General features: G+C 43.0%; 1 protein-coding gene across 2 annotated transcripts in view; it reads right to left on the reverse strand.

Moving 5' to 3' along the window:
* The window catches only part of LOC126324633 (unconventional myosin-XV), a 921,967-nt gene that overhangs the window by 567,817 nt on the left and 334,175 nt on the right, over window positions 1-19,975 (reverse strand). For both annotated transcript variants that reach the window (XM_049995083.1, XM_049995084.1), the window contains exon 2: window positions 8,095-8,160. In XM_049995083.1, coding sequence (XP_049851040.1) covers window positions 8,095-8,115 — 21 coding nt within the window. In that variant the 5' untranslated portion in view covers window positions 8,116-8,160. The remainder of the gene's footprint in view (window positions 1-8,094; window positions 8,161-19,975) is intronic.

Consider the following 19,975-nt stretch of genomic DNA (forward strand, 5'->3'; position numbering starts at 1 on the left):
TAGCCATAGACACCAGCCGCGGTAACTCTGAAAGTGCTTACTACCCCTGCAAAAAGCTTGTCCAAGTACCTCTCCAAGAATCTTAGAATCCGACACTACCAGTCGGTAGTAAAACCCGCTCTTCTGTATGCCTCCGAGTATCTGGTAAAGGCTTCTGGTAACGGCTAGGAAGGGCGCACTCATGAAACTGGAGATCAAGAAGAGGAACATCCTGAGGAGGATACTAGGACACGTGAGAGAAGAGGAACGCATCTACAGAATCCGGCACTACGACGTGCTGTACTGACACCTTCACGTGTGTAAGGAAACGGCGACTGGCCTTCTACGGACATTTGATCCGCATTCTTAGGGAAGTAACGGAAGGTCGGGGAAGAAGGCCAGTATTCACTCTGTCTGCTTGCCGGGGGGGTCTCATCCGAGATGTGGAGGAGGCACTACCGGCGGCGATAGAGAGCACTGGGTGCACCCGACTGCAAATTGTTGCTCATGTCGGCACCAATGACTCCTGCCGTCTGGGTTCAGAGGTCATTCTCAGTTCGTACAGGCGGTTGGCGGAATTGGTGAAGGCGGAAAGCCTCTCTCGCGGGGTGGAATCAGAGCTAAACTATATGTAGTATCGTTCCCAGAACCGATCGCGGTCCTCTGATTTGGAGCCGAGTGGAAGGCTTAAACCAGAGGCTCAGACGATTCTGAGAAGAGCTGGGGTACAAATTTCTCGACCTCCGCTATCGGGTGGAGAAATGTAGGGTCCCCCTGAATAGGTCAGGCGTGCACTACACACCGGAAGCGGCTACGAGGGTAGCGGAGTATGTGTGGAGTGCACATGGGGGTTTTTTAGGTTAAAGGATTCCCTCCCTAGGCCCGACAAGACGCCTCCTGAGACGCGGCAAGGTAGGAGTAGGCAAAATGCAACATGGAATAACAATATTACTGTGCTAATAGTAAACTGCAGGAGCGTCTATAGAAAGGCCCCAGAACTGCTCTCATTAATAAACAGTTACAACGCCCATATAGTACTTGGGTCAGAAAGTTGGCTGAAACTAGACGTAAACAGTAATGAAATCCTAAACTCAGTTTGGAATGTATATCGCAGAGACAGGGTGGACAGTGGAGGGGGAGGCATGTTTATAGCGATAAGAAGTGCAATACTATCGAAGGAAATTGACGGAGATACGAAATGTGAAATGATTTGGGTGAAGGTCACGGTTAAAGCAGGCTCAGACATGGTAATTGGATGTGTCTATAGGCCTCTGGGCTCAGCAGCTGTTGTGGCTGAGCACCTGAAGAATAATTTGGAAAATATTTCGAGTAGATTTCCCCACCATATTATAGTTCTGGGTGGAGATTTTCATTTGCCGGATATAGACTGGGAGACTCAAACGTTCATAACGTGTGGCAGGGACAAAGAATCCAGTGAATTTTTTTTAAGTGCTGTATCTGAAAACTACCTTGAGCAGTTAAACAGAGAACCGACTCGTCTGGTGACAAACAGACCCGAACTATTTGAATCAGTTAACACAGAACAGGGAATCAGCGATCATAAAGCGCTTACTGCATCGATGATTTCAGCCGTAAATAGAAATATTAAAAAAGGTAGGAAGATTTTTCTGTTTAGCAAAAGTGACAAAAAGCAGATTTCAGAGTACTTGATGGCTCAACACAAAAGTTTTGTCTCAAGTACAGATAGTGTTGAGGATCAGTGGACAAAGTTCAAAACCATCGTACAATATGCGTTAGATGAGTATGTGCCAAGCAAGATCGTAAGAGATGGAAAAGAGCCACCGTGGTACAACAACCGAGTTAGAAAACTGCTGCGGAAGCAAATGGAACTTCACAGCAAACATAAACATAGCCAAAGCCTTGAAGACAAACAAAAATTACGCGAAGCGAAATGTAGTGTGTGGAGGGCTAAGCGAGAGGCGTTCCATGAATTCGAAAGTAAAGTTTTGTGTACTGACTTGGCAGAAAATCCTAAGAAATTTTGGTCTTATGTCAAAGCGGTAGGTGGATCAAAACAAAATGTCCAGACACTCTGTGACCAAAATGGTATTGAAACAAAGGATGACAGACTAAAGGCCGAAATACTAAATGTCTTTTTCCAAAGCTGTGTAATGTGCGAATACATAAAAAGATAGATCCCTTATCATTTAGCTACAAAATAGCAGGTCAGCAACTGGAAGCAGTTAATTCCATAAATTATCTGGGAGTATGCATTAGGAGTGATTTAAAATGGAATGATCATATGAAGTTGATCGTCGGTAAAGCAGATGCCAGACTGAGATTCATTGGAAGAATCCTAAGGAAATGCAATCCGACAACAAAGGAAGTAGGTTACAGTACGCTTGTTCGCCCAATGCTTGAATACTGCTCAGCAGTGTGGGATCCGCACCAGGTAGGGTTGATAGAAGAGATAGAGAAGATCCAACGGAGAGCAGCGCGCTTCGTTACAGGATCATTTAGTAATTGCGAAAGCGTTACGGAGATGATAGATAAACTCCAGTGGAAGACTCTGCAGGAGAGACGCTCAGTAGCTCGGTACGGGCTTTTGTTGAAGTTTCGAGAACATACCTTCATCGAAGAGTCAAGCAGTATATTGCTCCCTCCTACGTATATCTCGCGAAGAGACCATGAGGATAAAATCAGAGAGATTAGAGCCCACACAGAAGCATACCGACAATCCTTCTTTCCAGGAACAATACGAGACTGGAATAGAAGGGAGAACCGATAGAGATACGCAGGGTACCCTCCGCCACACACCGTCAGGTGGCTTGCGGAGTATGTATGTAGTTGTAGATTAATCCCAAAAGACTCACCACAAGAATCCTCGCAGTGACAGGTAAAAAGAAGGCCTCCTAGAATAAAAGGATTGCATCGATAAAAATGGATCTGGAACAACTGGAGATCCCGTTGGGGAAAACAAAACATCGATTGTGGTTCTGGAAAGATACCCGATAGGGAGTTTTCCCAATGTCGCTCACCAGTAAGTAGACCACAGGGACCAATTGGGGGGGAAGAAATAAATCCGACTCACAGCCTGAAAATGAAGGGCTGCTGTAAGAAGAGTAGATACGAGCCTCGTGCTTCCCAGTAGGCTCAGATGACATCGGCGAAGGAGAAGAAGAAGGTTTTATTATTATTATTATTATTATTATTATTATATCAAGCATTATATTGTAGTTATTAAAATCCTAGTCATCTACCCGTCCGGATGGTCGTGCGTGCTAAAGCGCCGTTTCCAGGCGGTGACGTGTCTCAGCCCCGAATGGTATCCGGCTGGCGGATTAGCGACGAGGGTCGATGTGCCAAGCAGCCTGGATGTGATTATTAGGCGCTTTCTCACATCCCGCTTCACGGATGCTGGCTGTAACCCAAGTCCTGACACAATTAACACGATTCGCAAACGTTTAGAAAACTTCCGTGCACTTTCACATCAGAACGCTACAGGCAGACAGTTGGGGTACACACACTTCCCGTCGCGGGGTGGGGTGGGGCAGGAGCGGGTTATTAATGGTGACAGGAAAGGCTTGTGGCCACCCTTAAAGTTAGCTTGCGAAATCCGTTAATAAGCATGTTGACCCTGCGACGTCAAGCGTGATGATGACGATAGGTTGACTTTCTGGGGGTAGGGGAAAGGGGGGGGGGGGGGGTAAGAGTGCAGCCAATAACAATCTATGACCGCCTCCATAACGGAACGCTGAATCCGCACCTCGGACTCTCAATTTATTACGAGGTTGTGTCGCTCGAGAAGCGGCTTTGAGTAAGTGAGTGAGTGAGTGAGTGCCGGGACTAGCATAATTGCAGACTTGGCTGCGAGCGGCAGTAAAAAGAAGATAACATCGTTAAACATGGTCACCATTGTACGCACAGGCTGCACTGCACTTACTATTGGCGACCTGTTAAAACTACATTACTGGTGATTACTTGCGGCAATTATGCAGGCTCAGGGTTCTTATACGGTCACGAACCTACCGGGAACATTGCTGTACAAATTGTGCCAACCAAGAACCGTTCGTGGACTGATGCAGCGGTTTAATTTGCCGCTGCATCGTCTCGGTTCCTCAGAAATGCCTTTTAGGTGCGAGTTCCATTCCAGGCCGCGGCATAGCTTGTATCTTTTGCATGGTTTAAGTACTAAGGCGTTAACTACTTTATCAAGGATAGAGTGATTCCAGATTATACAGTTCTTCATTGCTGACGATGCAGTCGTTCCATTAACGTGAAGATCTGTTAACACCAGAATGTCTTCAGATACTCACATCTAACGAGAGTGGAGCGAAGAACGGGACCGAGACGGCTTATGTCACTGCTCTTACAGTATGGAGTACTAGGGATCAAGTTCCCTTGCGGTCATCCAGATGTAGGTTTCTGCAGCAAGATACTATTTTTTCCCTTTTTTTTTAGTAGTTTAGAAGGTGCGAATGAGGCACTGGCGCAAATTAGATTATGAGCCAAATCGCAAGTCGTTACTGAATGAAGTAGTCTTAAAACCATTTTGGCGTGATTGCAAGTTTCTTAGCAACTAATGTCAAACGGGTGTCAGTTTTTATTGATTCTGGAAAGGTATTTGATAGCGTCAGTCAGGAATTTTGTAGTTGTTGTGATCTTCAGTCTTAAGACAGCTAGTCTATACTACGCACGTCCCTTCATCTCTGCATAACGACTGCACCCCACATCTATTTGAACCTATTCATTTTATTCGAGCCTTGGTCCCCACTACAATTTTTATCCCCTGCCCTTCCCTTCATTACGAAACTAACAAGTCCTTAATGCATCAGCACGTGTCCTATCAACTGATCCCTTCTCTCAGTCAGGTTGTGCCACAAATTTCTTTTATGCCTAATTCTATGCAGCACCTTCTCACTAGTTGTTCGATACATCCATCTAATCTTCAACATTCTTCTGTAGCTCCGCATTTCAAAAGCTGCTGTTCTCTTCTTCTCTAAACTCTTTATTCTGGACGTTTCACTTCCGTACTTGTCTTTAATCCATACAGATACCTTCAGAAAAGACTTCTTAACATTTAAATTTTTATTTGATGTTAACAAAGTTAACTTTTTCAGAAACACATTTCTTCCAGTGCCACTCTGCATTTCGTATGCTCTCTACTATCGCCTTCTTCAGTTACTTTGCTCCCAAAAGAGCGACACTCATCTAAAACTTTTAGTGTCTCATTTCCTAATAAAATTCCATCAGCATCATCTGATTTAATTCGACTAAATTCCATTATTCTCGTTTTACTTTTGTTGGTGTTAATCTTGTAACTACTTGTCAAGTCGCTTTACATTCCGTTCAGCTGCTCTTCCAAGTCATTTCCCTTCTCTGTAAGGATTACGTTATCAGCAAACCCTAAATTTCTTATTTCTTCTCACGAATTTTAAATTTCCTTTCCAAATTTATCCTTCGTTTTGTTCTCAGTTTGCTGATTGTACAGATTGAATAACATTGCAGTCGAGTCTATTTTTTTTTAAGTTATGAAAAAATGTTCTTCGTTGAAGTTTTTCTCCAATATCTGCCAATGTGCATGCGGAAGGCCCAAAAGTTAGAATAAGGAATGCTGCTGGCATATTAAAACCTAGATAATAGGAATCGTCTTCATTACAGTACTACAGAAGCTGAAGTAAACATGGTCTAGAAACACGTATAACGTCGAAGGTAACAGAAATAAAGAAAAATCTGAATGTAATACAAAAGGTATAGCTAATGGTCTGAGTTTTGGCAAAACTGGCAATTTGCGGTAAGTTCCTATGGGACCAAACTGCTGACGTCATCGGTCCCTAGGCTTACACACTACTTAATCTAACTTAAACTAACTTACGCTAAGGACAAGACACACATCCATGCCCGAGGGAGGACACGAACCTCCGACGGGGGTAGCCGCCCGAACCATGGCAAGACGCTTTTCACCGCGTGGCTATCACGCGCGGCCGTCTGAGTTATGCTCTCTAAAACATACTACCTTCATTAGCGCCTGCTAATCCAATAACACACGATTGGTTTACCAACTCACCTGACAAGGGCAAATATTCAACTTTTGCTTCTATTTCGCTTATGTTCTACTGACATTAATTCTTTCATTTATCTTAACAGTCGTTTATTTCTGACAGTGTCGTGTGATGTATGCTGTATTCATTCAAATCACAATTTTTTCGACTATTCAAGTATCTTCTCTAACTTCTGATAATCTTCATTGTATATATGAATGGGTCTTGTTTCGTATGAAACTTTGTGTAAGTCTTAAAAACTTATTTTATCCGCAGTATTTTAAAGGAAACATTTATATTTTCCAATGAGAGAAAGGAGCGCTGAATGTTACTTGGTATCGATTGAACTACGTGGATTATCAAATGGCTTGGAATGTTTACTGCGATACGTAGTTGCAAGGTGGTGTGAACAACGGGGTAGAATTTCTAGCATCAAACAGGTTCCATACACATGTTGAACGCTGGTCACGGAATACACTGTATCCGTCACCAGTTACATAACAATCTAAACATTTTCTTTCAAACATCAAGTTACACGTGGAAGTCGAAACTTTTTCTAAATGTTCGAACACGACTAATATCATTCAAGGGACACAAAAGAACTAATTATCTTTTAGGTGATACAACGATTCACTTTTTATAAATAATAGACTATTAGTGTGAAAATTGCCCTAAGAGAGAGACTGCAGTTAACATTCGTCTAAGTCTGTGGTAGTCGAACTGGTCCATACATCCTGCAGTGTGCGCTCCAACTTTCACTGTGGGCGGTACGTAGTTGGGGTTTAAAAATAGTTTCCTTAGGTTTCATAAAATTTTTACATAAAATGTAATTATTATTGTTTGCTTTAACTTTCTGCAACTCTGCTTAATGAATTTTTTAACACAAATTACTTTCTCACTTTATAAGTCACCATTACAGAATAACGGGCGCCCCCCCCCCCCCCCCCTGCCGCCGCCCGCATTGTAACCTGCGCCAATCAGCCCGCACATTATTCGTTCGTTTCTTTCGTCAATCGACTCGACTGAATCGAGTAGTTGTACTTTCCTATGTAGCAGGCGCTTCCGCGTCATCGTATTTTATACGTTTCTGTCTGGCACATAAATAGCTACTACATTCGTACGAGAAAAGTCGCGGCCATTTTAGTGAGCTCGATACGTTATTCTGTCTGGCATTTGTTCGAGCAATATTCTGTTCTGTGATTAAAAAGAGATGGTTCAAATGGCTCTGAGCACTATGGGACTTAACATCTGTGATCATCAGTCCCCTAGAACTTAGAACTACTTAAACCTAACTAACCTAAGGACATCACACACATCCATGCCCGAGGCAGGATTCGAACCTGCGACCGTAGCGGTCACGCAGTACCAGACTGAAGCGCCTCGAACCGCACGGCCACACCGGCCGGCGATTAAAACGAGACTAATGGGAGAGATTCTTCAATAAGAGTATAAACACCCTTAATGATCGTGATTCTGTTATGCAAGCGTTGTCTATTTGTCCTACATCTGACTATCCTACTAAAGTACACGCTGTACAAAATATTTGCTTGTCCGCCTGCATCTATTACTACAGTAGAAAGAAGTTTTTCAAGATTGCGGCGTACAAAGACATGGCCGAGGTCAAAAATGGAGGAGGATCGACTTAATGGCTTAGCTCTGTTAAACACTCTCTCTGACATTGATTGTTCTATTGACGATCTAATTAACAAATTTACCAGGAAGATTAGGCGCATAGATTTCATCATTTAATGAAGAGACCTATAACTGTAACTTTTTTATATCATAAGATGGAATTGTCTTGTATACGTTTATAATCAGTTTAAATAAAAATTTCTTAAACCTTGCATGCGACTTATATTTTATTGCGGTAAAAGTAGAGGTATCTCAAGATATCTCCTTGAGGTTTTTCTGTATCCGCAACTATATCAATGTCATTCATTTACTTTCAAGTGTAATATAAATTTACTTGCTGTTCAAGAAACAGAACGTAACTGTCACATTCTGGTATGGAATACGCCCCGTGCAAAGAAACTGAGCCCAGGAAAGCACCGACAAAAGTAGCGTATGTACTGTAGGAAACGCTGTATATGATGTAAATCAAGACAGTACTTACTTTCTCCAACTCGCCGAGCATGGCGCTGCAGTCGTTGTGTGCTGCTGAGGCTGACTGTCACGACATCTGTGAAAGAACAGAGAAAACAAGTGTGAGAACGAATGATATAAATGCTGGAGTAGAACGCGCACTTTCTTTTATTTTTACTGCCACATCGCCTTACTTATTTCAGTTATTTAACAAAAATATTATTGCAAAAAATGAAGATTTGTTGAAATTGTAACTGAATTAATTTCCGTCATAGAAATAGCTGTAAAAAATATTTCAAATGTTATCAGAAGTTCAGGCAAGAGTTGGACTTCCTTGTGTAGTTCATCTTTACAGTTTTGTCTAAAATTGTTCCCACTTACGAGCTGTATACTTACGATCAACCTATACAATTATTTCTGTTGACAGGAGTTCAATTTTATAGGTATTCTTTGTCTGTAAGGATTTGTATATTTAAGAATTGAACGTATAACGTGATGTAAGAGGCAGTGGCCATTTTGACACTTTTCTGAATGAGTTCATTGTATGTCGCAAACATTTGTTATTTCTTATGAAGCTATCTAGCGTAAGATCTTTGATAAAATCTGCTTATACTGTAAATATTTGTCTGGCTTGGCGACTCGTTGAACCACAGCTTGTCACTAGCACAACTGGTGCTGGGCTTGAAATTCTCTTCGCATGCTAGACGCGGGTTTCCGGAAGTGTGTTCCGCGGGAAGTGAATACGTGCTCCTCGAAAAACTATTAAGAAGGTGAATTTTTTCGACATTTTAACGATATCAATTTTTTAGGGTTTTATTATGATTTTTGTGTTATAGTCATAATTTAAAATTGTAGTAATCTTTGATTAAAATAAGCTTTTCTCATTTTAAAAAAATTATTACCTTTGAAAATAAACAAAGTGTTACATCGGCGTACCTTGGTTCTAAGGTGTTCCATCAGAGGAAAAGTTTGGGAACCTCTGTGTTAGAGGGGGGCAGCCGTTTGGAATGTCCACCCACATAGTTACTTTCGTTACGCAGATGTAATAACTTTCTTTTCTAGCATATCTGTGGATGAGCAACCTTTGTTGGCTTCCACGTACTGAACTGCTTGTGATAATAACGCTTTTGCCGAGACTTTTCTGTCATTTGATCGTAATACTGGAACAGACCAGAAATTCAAGAAAGTTCTGTCTCCTGTTCTGGACTGGAATTACACCTAAATTTCTTACGAAACGTTGATACCGAAGACTACGAACAAAATTTCATAAATGAGTTCGGTTCTATTACTGTGGCTGTACAAACTGTTTTATTTATTGAAAGAAAGTGTGATTAATTGCCGGACTACGGATCCATATGTCTGGGAAGTAGGCAGTCCTAGGAATTTTATTTGCCACTTAACACTGTTTTTACCTCTGGCAATGTTTGTTAATGTGCAAATTCGTGACTCGGTGTGCACGTTAAACTTCAGGTTTCTCTATAACTGGAAGCCACTTCAGAGATCACAGAAGAACAAGGACATACCACCTCCGATAGGACCATGGCCAAAAGTAGAGTACTCCGGTGTTAAAACAAATCTTTGCGTTGATGACTACTGCACTTTCTATATTTGTGAGGCTGTTTGTGGCAGGAGATATACACATGAACCTTTTTCTTCCACATGCTACGCACGACGTCACATCGTTACTACAGACACTACGTAAAAATTACAAGCCAAGAATCTCTATTAGACTACTGAAATATTTCCCACATAGAGGACGTTTGGTTTGTGGAATTTTCGCTTAGTTTAGAAATAGAAATAGTAACTTAAATACAGTCTTGGTCGTACTCAAAAGCACAATTACGCTTTCTCTCACGCTACGAATGTCGACTGGGGAATTTATGTACCACGTACAGTGCTTGTGGGGTTCAGCATTTTGGATGTAACATTTGGATAATACCGAAACTGGAGCTCACAAATAGATGTCATTTGGCAGACACTGGACATTATTATTCGGTCCGAGAATGGCAGCTGGTTCTAAATGTAGATGGTTCAAATGGCTCTGAGTACTATGGGACTTAACATCTGAGGTCATCAGTCCCCTAGACATAGAACTACTTAAACCTAACTCACCTAAGGACATCACACACATCCATGCCCGAGGCAGGGTTCGAGCCCGCGACCGTAGCAACAGCGCGTTCCGGACTGAAGCGCCTAGAATCGCTCGGCCACAGCGGCCGGCTCTGTATGAAGAAAAAAGTAAGTTAATGTAGATAAGTGGAAAAACAAACCCGTAATTTAGAATACTGTGTTAGTGATTAGTGATGTGCTGACTGACCCAGTCACGTCGATTAAAGATCTTGGCTTAACGTTGCAAAACAATAAGAAACGGAATGAGCTTGTAAGAATTGTAGGAGGGAAGGCGAATGCTCGACTTCGGTTTATTGGAAAAAAATTGAGAAAGAGTGATTCATCTGTAAAGGAGACCGCATATAGTACACTAGTGCGACCCACTGTTGAGTATTTTTCGAATGTTTGAGATCCGCGACAGGTCGGATTAAAGGAAGACATTGAAGCATTTCAGAGTTGGACTGGTAGATTTGTTACCGGTAGGTTCGAATAATACGCAAGTATTACGGAGATGCTTCGGGAACTGAAATGGGAACCACTGAAGGGTAGGCGACGTTCTTTTCGAGGAGCACTACTGAGAAAATGTAGAATTCCTGTATTTGAGGCTGACACCAGAACATATATTTCGCGTAAGAACCAAGAAGATAAGACTATAGAGATTAGGACACGTCCGGAGGCATATAGGTGGTCGTTTTTGCCCCGCTCTGTTTACGAGTGGAACAGAAAAGGAAATGACGAGTTGTGGTACAGGGTGACCATCCCACGGCCCGTACAGTGGTTTGCGGAGTATGTATGTACGTGTGTATGCTGATGCAGATGTAGAACCATTCTGTTCTTTTCCTTATGTTAACACAAAGACACCACTTCTTGTCACCAATAACGATACAGCATAGGAATGGTCGGCGTTGTTCACGAGCCAGTTGATGAGCAGCAAACAGAGCTACACATGTGGCCATCCTCTGATTCTTGTCATTTTGGCTTAGAACATGCGGTACCTATACAACCGATCTTTGAACCTTACCTATTGCATGCCAATGTTGCGTTGTGGTGGAATGATCACCGTTCATCGGATTTGCCAGTTCTCGACTACAATGACTTGGATCATAGTGAATTAACGCGTTTAAACGACCTTCATCAAACCCCGAAGGTCTTCCTGAACGTGGAGAGTCACTAATGTCAAAACGACACGTCTTAAAACGAGAAAACTATATTTTTACCGTGCTGCGTACAGTGGCATTATCCCATACACGACGCAGATATTTCCGACTGTCTCCACCACTGTCAACCCTGCTACATTTCAGTTTCGACCGTCGTCAGCTATATTGCTCCCCAAACATCAAAACTTACGACAACTTTAAGTATCTCGTTTCTTAATGTAATTCTCTCAGCATCAGCCGATTTAATTTACCTACATTCCACTATCCTTGTTTGGCTTTCGTTGATTTTCATCTTCTATCCTCCTTTCAAGACACTGTCCATTCCGTTCAGCTGTACTTCCAAGTCCTTCGCTGTCTCTGACAGAATTACAATGTCATCGGCAAACCTCAAAGTTTTTATTTCTTTGCCGTGAAGTTTAATTGCACCGCAAATTTTCCTTTGCTTTCCTTTATTCTTGATAAACGTACACATTGAATAACATCGAGGATATGCTACGATCCCGTATCACTCCGTTCTCAACCACCGGTTCCCTTTCATAGCTCTCGACGCTTAATTACTGCCGTTTGATTTCTTTACAATTTGTAAATAGCCTTCCACGCCCTGTATTTTACCCCTACTACCTCCAGAATTTCAAAGACAGTATTCCAATCAACATTATCAAAAGCTTTCTCTAAGTCTACAAATGTTGATAAACCCAGGTTTGCCTTTCATTAACCTGTCTGTCTTCTATTGGAAGCCGTGGGGTTAGTATTGACTGGCGTGTTCCTACACTTCTCCAGAATCCACACCGAATTCCGCCGAGGTCAGCTTCTACCAGCTTTTCCATTCTTCTGTAAAGAATTAAGCACTCCGTCTTCAGGCCACGAGTGGCCTACCAGGACCATCCGACCGCCGTGTCATCCCTCAGTGGAGGATGCGGATAGGAGGGGCGTGGGGTCAGCACACCACTCTCCCGGCCGTTATGATGGTATTCTTGACCGAAGCCGCTACTATTCGGTCGAGTAGCTCCTCATTTGGCATCACGAGGCTGAGTACATCCCGAAAAATGGCAACAGCTCATGGCGGCCTGGATGGTCACCCATCCAAGTGCCAACCACGCCCGACAACGCTGAACTTCGGTGATCTCACGGGGCCCAGTCTGTCCACTGCGGAAGGCCGTTGCTCCTTTAAAGAATTTGTGTTAGTATTTCACCGCCAGAGGGAAAAATATTACGTTTTTCCTTCCTGATCATTTCTAAGTTCCCTTGTCTGGGCACTTTCGTGGCCATGCCTGAGCGATAGTGACAGTCACTGAGTCGTTCGTTACTCATGCACATTTCTTACAAATAAGAGTGGGTTTCTCCACATTGAGATAGCGAAATTCAAGAAAACTATCCTGACCAGGCCGGGAAACATATTTTGTCATTTCTTATATTTTCAGTTAAATTTGGATGACGTTAGTCGTTTTTTCGTTTGAAAGTGGAGGAGTTGCGGATTCAAAGGGGGAGACGGGGTAGGAGGGTCATGGGTGTCATGACGCCTCCCCCACCCACTCCCTCTCCCCCCCCCCCCCCCACACACACAAAGAAAACGTCACTAAAAGCGTTTATATTTTTCCATTGGTCAAGTTACAAATTTCTCTTAGGGAACGAAATAGTAGGAAAACTAAGAGTCTCGCAAATGGGAAGGAATTCTAGAAAATTGCTAACTCTGTTCGGCCTCAACGGCTGCAGTATGCATTCCAGTCTGCTAAAGTCAATCATTCAAATTCTGCTGTACCTGCTGCACCAACAAATCCGACACAGTTCAAGAGTCCGCGCGTAGAACAGGCAAATCATAGGAGTACAGAAATGGAAACGATTTCCACTTATAAAACAGAGAGAGAGAGAGAGACTTCCAGAGTATAGGCGAAAACGACTGAAGGAAACAGTATTACCACTACTTCAACGCTTGCACATGTCGTTACAGTTGTTTGATCATGTACTTCTTAATTTCTCAGAAGATTGATGTACTCCTCTAAAATGATTAATCTGAAGATGTGCTAAAGCAATACACAAACAACTGTTACATAGAAATTAATATTGTTATATTAAAATATGTCATATATTGACGTACCATTACTATTAAACTCGTAGGCATCTATGACACTTTAAAACTAGTGGTGACAGAAAGTTACCCTTAACTTTAGGAGGTGTGGTGGGCATTACTTTGTACGATTCCCACCGTTCTTTGCGTTCGCCTTCTTCTAGAACAAATGGAGGGAAGATTTATGCTCTACAAACGTGAAAATAAATGGAAGGTGGCTGTAACTGAGAATACACTGGAACTTCTGTTGTTTCATTCAGCGTGTGCGTGGCGCGGTGGGTAGGTTACTCTGTGTGCTACCAGGTGTCAGCACCGTGCTGTGAGCACATGCAACTTGCCGATAGAATGCGCTGAGCACATCTAATTGCTAGAAAGCCTGTGTATAGGCTCGCAAATACCTGCCATTTACAATAATTTACTGAAGTTTCAGCCAGAGTGCCAGTAAACTATGCTTGTTGATGTTGGTAATTATTTGCCATAACTGTGCAATTGTAAAATTTTTGTAAGAGTTTTTTTATCTGTCGGTGCTCCCCTCTTTTACTCATCTTTGTATACCGTCATCATTTTCGTTTATGTTGTATTCCACGTATCTTCTGGCTCATGCTTCTGGTCTTTTTTTATAGACCGAAATTTCTACATCATCCACTGATAAAGCAAATTTTATTCCCAGCTCTTAGAAAGCATCAGCACACATTATCAACTGCAAGCACTTTATCCACTTAGACATCGACTTCGGGGGAGGCCAGTAAACACCCATAGAATCATTAAACTCGAACTGTTTCCTGCACAGAGTGAAAGTATGATTTGTGTCGTGCTGTCTGATTCGTAACGATGAAATGGAAAAATATGGGATTATTCAAAAAGAGGGCATCGTACGGGTTTGGTAAACACTATAGACACTAAACATGTTAAGTCAGCTTCAGTATATTTCCATGGGGGCTCTAAAATCCAGGTTTGCGAACCCGACTTCCCAATACTGCTTCTGGTTAGTGATATAAACATTCCAATTCTGTTTTCGGAAATAAAGTCCGAGCTGCTGGATTTCTCTTCCATAATCAATGTTCGCTTCATTGCAGATGTCAATCGTTTTTCACAGTTGTTTGGGCTGTTAAGTGCCATCTTTTGACGTAAATATAATACTGAACGTAAGACTATCCACTTCCTTACTTGAAGAAAAACGGCCATCGCACTGACCAAATGGTAAACCAAAATAGCTGATATCCGGAGGGCATTGCGTAAAATAATTGGTCGGAAAACTGACCTTTGACTAAGCTAGGGAAAACAATTGAGGCTTTGAAATAAAATCGTGAGCGAAAATCTGTTTCCGACATTCAGTTTTCGTCTACGGAAGTTGGTTGCGTGTAAATGTCTGAAATGAGCACACACGAGAAATTAACTGAATCTCGTCGATGTGCTACTGTGGACATTTTAGCGGACGGAGGGTCTTTCCGGGTAACTGTCCATACGACAGACGTGACGTTCAGCTGTGTTGGTACCATACGTCCACAGAACGTATATGTGTACAAGAGCTGTTCAAAAAATTCCGGCACTTTGTCCACAAGATTTTTTTCTACGCTTACCTTCTATTTATTGCGAATGGTCTCCTTCGAAATAGTGTCTTCCACAATTGATACACCGCTCCCGACTTCGTTCCCACTTCCGGAGGCAGCCTTCGTACGCATCTTGCTGGATCGCGCGAAGTATCGTATGAGAATTTTCTTTGGTCTCCCCTGTCTTCGTTCTTTCAACCGGGTTTTCAACTTTGGAAATAAAAAAAGTTCGCAGGGGCAGAGTACGGAGGAATGAGGCAGCACAGTGATTTCGTTTTTTGTACAATAGTCGCGCACCAACAGGAGTGAATGTGCGGGCGCGTTATTTTGATGCAAGAGCCATGAATTGTCTCGCCACATTTCAGGCCGTTTCCTTCTCACATTTTCTCGCAGGCGTCGCAACACGTCCCGATAGTACAATGAATTAACAGTTTGTTCCTGTGGCACGAATTCCTGATGAACTAATCCTTCAAAGTCGAAGAAGACTATCAACATGGCTTTGACATTTGGCCTGACATGACGAGATTTTTTTTTTTTTGTCTTGGAGAACCTTCAAAGGGTTTAGATGGCTCTAAGCACAATGGGACTTAACATCTGAGGTCATCAGTCTCCTAGACTTAGAATTACTTAAACCCAACTAAGGACATCACACACATCCATGCCCGATGCAGGATTCGAACCTGCGACTGTAGCAGCAGCGCGGTTCCGGACTGAAGCGCCTAGAACCGCTGGGCCACAACGGCTGGCGGAGAACCTTTCCCCACCTATTGCGAATATTGAATCTTGGTCTCAACATCATAATCGTAGACCCACGTCTCATCAGCTGTTATGATTCTCTTAAAGAATACTTCCTTCTCACTTATGTGATCCAAAAGCTCTTCCCAGATTGCGAAGCGAAAGTCTCTCTGGTCTCAACTCATGAGCCGTGCGACGAGCTTGGCGGCAACACGATGCATTCCTAGATGCCGTGTCAGGATTTTATGACATTGTTCAATTGAAATGTTACATTCTTCTACAACCTCTCGGACAGTCGAGCTTCGATTGGCACGCACAATTTCGTTGACGTTCCTAACATGAGCGTCGTCGGTAGACGTTGAAGAGTATCCTGAACGACGGCCGTCTTTAACTTCCATCTTTTTAAACCGTGCGAAGCATTCGAAACACTGAGTATGGCTTAAGCACTCATCACCGTAGGCTTCCTGCATCATTTGGTGTGTCTCTGAATAGGTTTTATTGAGTTTCACGCAAAAGTTAATGCAGGTGCGTTGCTCCTCTAACTCTGCTATTTCGAAATTCGCAAACTGTGCGACACAACGTTCTACTCAGTACAACACTGAAAAGCAACTAACAGGCATACAACACTGAAACTTCCGGTACTCGTCTATTAACCATAGTCGTATGCAGAGATGCCAACCGCATTTCGCTACAACGCACCACTGGCCGAAATTATGAATATTCCGAAATCATCTGAACAGAACTGAACGATAGGCGAACGCGCGCGCAATTCATTTGGTCATGTTCCGTTCACATTCGCCAGTCTTTGTTTGTGTTCCGCTTGTTTTCCGCTTGTTTTCGCGAACTACCAAAGGAAGTTCGTGCCCCTCTCCACTTCGTCGCTTGCAGCACAGAAAAGTTTCGTGTGCTGTCTTGTCTACTTTTCTCGTTGACGTGCGTTGCGTGAGTGGTGGAGTGGTCTGAAGACAATGTAATGTTGTTGACAGAAAAATGTAGATACCAGCAGCAGAGGTGCTTTTGGGATCCGAGAAAATGACAACACATATGCCGAAAGAAAAGAAACATGGTTGAAAAAACTTGCTTAAGCGCTCACAGATCCAACTTCCTACTGGGGACGTGAGAAAGACGATAAATTCATTAGATGCTCGCAAGAGGCGGGACGGAGTAAATAAGCACAAGCTTTCTGCACATTTTTATTAAATAAGGAAAGTGCAATCAGTTTCATTGAAAGTAAACAATAGCAAATATGTATCTGTTGTACTGAAAAATTTGAAAATATACGAAAGACTTGGATCATTCGCGTTTCTTGCGTTCGTGTTGTTTGTAATTACATTGTTGATGTATCACTGATAAGTTACAGCTTTTTAATGACGAATAAAAATTGTGTACCAGGATCAAGATGTATGCCTTCTAGCAAAGTGTACAGCAGATTTGATCAAGTAGAGTATGTGAAATATCGTGTGTGTATTTCACATTTCAGTAATTGTATTTCTTGACATCATTTTTCCTATATGGACTTCAATAAAATTGGAGGGAAGCACGGAAGGTAAAAATCGCAGAGGGAGACCAAGAGATGAATACACAAGCAGATTCGAAAAGATGTAGGTTGCAGTAGTTATTCGGAGATTAAGAGGGTTGTACGGGATAGAGTAGCATGGAGAGCTTCATCAAACGAGACCTCATACTGGAGACCACAACAACAAGAGTTGCTATAAGCCCTTGTTCATCTTCGATAGTGTGAAACTGCTTTATTCTACTGCAGACTCTTTGCTTTCCAAATTTTGAGACAAGGTAGTATGGACCAAAACAAGAAAGAAATTGTATGGTAAGCATGGGCTCTCCCTGAAGGAATGAACTTTAGAACAGATATTTACTGGACTTTCATTCTTCTTTTGGTGCATAGTACCACTTCTACGAGTCGATAGCAAACGAATATAGACAACAATAGTTCAGGCATTCATGCCGATGTCGCAAGCCGAAGATGAAGAGATAGAGAAAGTATATGAGAGTACTGAAATTATAAATCTGTACGTAAAGGGAGATAAAAAACTAACAGTCGTGGAGAGACGGAATGCGGTTGTGCGGGAAGGAGCAGAAGAAAGGGTTACGGCAGAATACGAGCTTGGCACTAGGGATAAGAGAGGAGAAAGACTAATTGAGTTCTTCATACATTTCAGCTAGTAATAGCGAATACTCTGTTCACGAATCACAAGAGGAGGAGGTTTATTTGGAAAAGGCCGGTGGACAAGGAAAGACTTCAGTTACATTACATCATGGCCAGTCCGAGATTCCGACTCAGATACTGGATTGTGATGTGTACCCAGGAGGAGATATAGACTAAGATCACAATGTAGTAGTGATGAAGAGTAGGCTAAAGTTTAAGAGACTATTCAGTAACAATCAATGCGCGAAGAAGTGGGATACGGATGTACTAAAGAATGAGGGGAAGTCCTCTGAGGCTGTAGACACCACGGTAATAGCTCAGTTGGCAGTTCAGTTGAGGAGGACTGAACATCTCTAAAACGAGCAGTCACAGAAGTTGGAAAGAAAAATATAGGGACAAGGAAGTTAACTGCGAAGAAAAGATAACAGAAGAACTACTTCAGTTGATCGATGAAAGCAGCAGGAAATATGAAAATGTTGAAGGAAATTCAGGAACAGACAAACATAAGTCGATGGGGAATGAAATAAACATATCAAAAAACGTTGGATTTTGTATCACAGACACAGTCCCTTTGACTGCTCAGAGATGTCACTAAACCCGTCCAAAGATGTAAACAATTATGCATGAGCAGCGCCTATTAGTCGGAGGGGTTCCAACAGCCAGTCAGTTCCAGTCATTCCATCAGGAAGAAGGTACACGGCCCGTGTTGTCTGTAGTTCAACCATGCCTAGACGGTCTATACCACGGTTCGATCACGTCCGCATTGCTACTTTGTGCCAGGAAGGGCTCTGGACGAGGGAAGTGTCCAGGCGTCTCGGAGTGAACCAAAGCGATGTTGTTCGGACGTGGAGGAGATACAGAGAGATAGGTACTGTCGATGACAAGCACGCTTAGGCCGCCCAAGGGCTGCTACTGCAGTGGATGACCGCTACCTACGGATTATGGCTCGGAGGAACCCTGACAGCAACGCCACCATGTTAAATAACGCTTTTCGTGGTACGACAAAAACTGTGCGGAATAGGCTGCATGACTGCCAACTTCACTCCCGACGTCCATCTTTGCAACAACAACACCATGCGGCGCAGTACAGATGGGCCCAACAACGTGCCGAATGGACCGCTCAGGGTTGGCATCGCGTTCTCTTCACCGATGAGTGTCACATATGTATTCAACGAGACAATCGTCGGAGACGTGTTTGGAAGCAACCCGGTCAGGCTGAACGTCTTAGACACACTGTCCAGCGAGTGCATCAAGGTGGCACATGTGGGGCCGACGTAGGCCGTTTATGGTCATGGAAGACGCCGTAACGGCTGTACGATATGTGAATGTCATCCTCCGACCGATAGTGCAACCATATCGACAGCATATTGGCGACGCATTCGTCTTCATGGACAACAATTCGCGCCCCCATCGTGCACATCTTGTGAATGACTTCCTACGGGATACCGACATCGCTCGACTAGAGTGGCCAGCATGTTCTTCAGACATGAACCCTATGGAACATGCCTGTGATAGGTTGAAAACAGGCTGTTTATAGACGACGTGACCCACCAACCACTCTGAGGGATCTACGCCGAATAGCCGTTGAGGAGTGGAACAATCTGGATCAACAGCGCCTTGATGAACTTGTGGATAGTATGCCACGACGAATACAGGCATACATCAATGCTAGAGGAAGTGCTACTGGGTATTAGAGGTACCGGTGTGTACAGCAGTCTCAACCACCACCTCTCAAGGTCTCGCTGTATGGTGGTACAACATGCAATGTGTGGCTTTCATGAGCAATAAAAATGGCAGAAATGATGTTTACGTTGATATTTATTCCAATTTTCTGTACATATTCCGGAACTCTCGGAACTGAGGTGTTGCAAATCGTTTTTTTTTTATTTGTGTATATAGGAAGTACAGGGGGCTAAGGCGGTCGCGCGGTTCCAGACTGTAACACCTAGAACCGCTCGGCCACCCCAGCCGGCAAGGCAGAAGGATAGATAACATCCCATGAAAATTTCTAAAATCATTGGGGGAAGTGGCTGTAAAATGACTATTCAGGTTGATGTGGAAAATGTATGAGATCGGCGATAAACCGTCAGGCTTTCGGAAAAACATCATTCACATAATTCCATGGTTTGCTT

Source organism: Schistocerca gregaria, chromosome 2 (assembly GCF_023897955.1).
Source record: "Schistocerca gregaria isolate iqSchGreg1 chromosome 2, iqSchGreg1.2, whole genome shotgun sequence".
Lineage (NCBI taxonomy): Eukaryota > Metazoa > Arthropoda > Insecta > Orthoptera > Acrididae > Schistocerca > Schistocerca gregaria.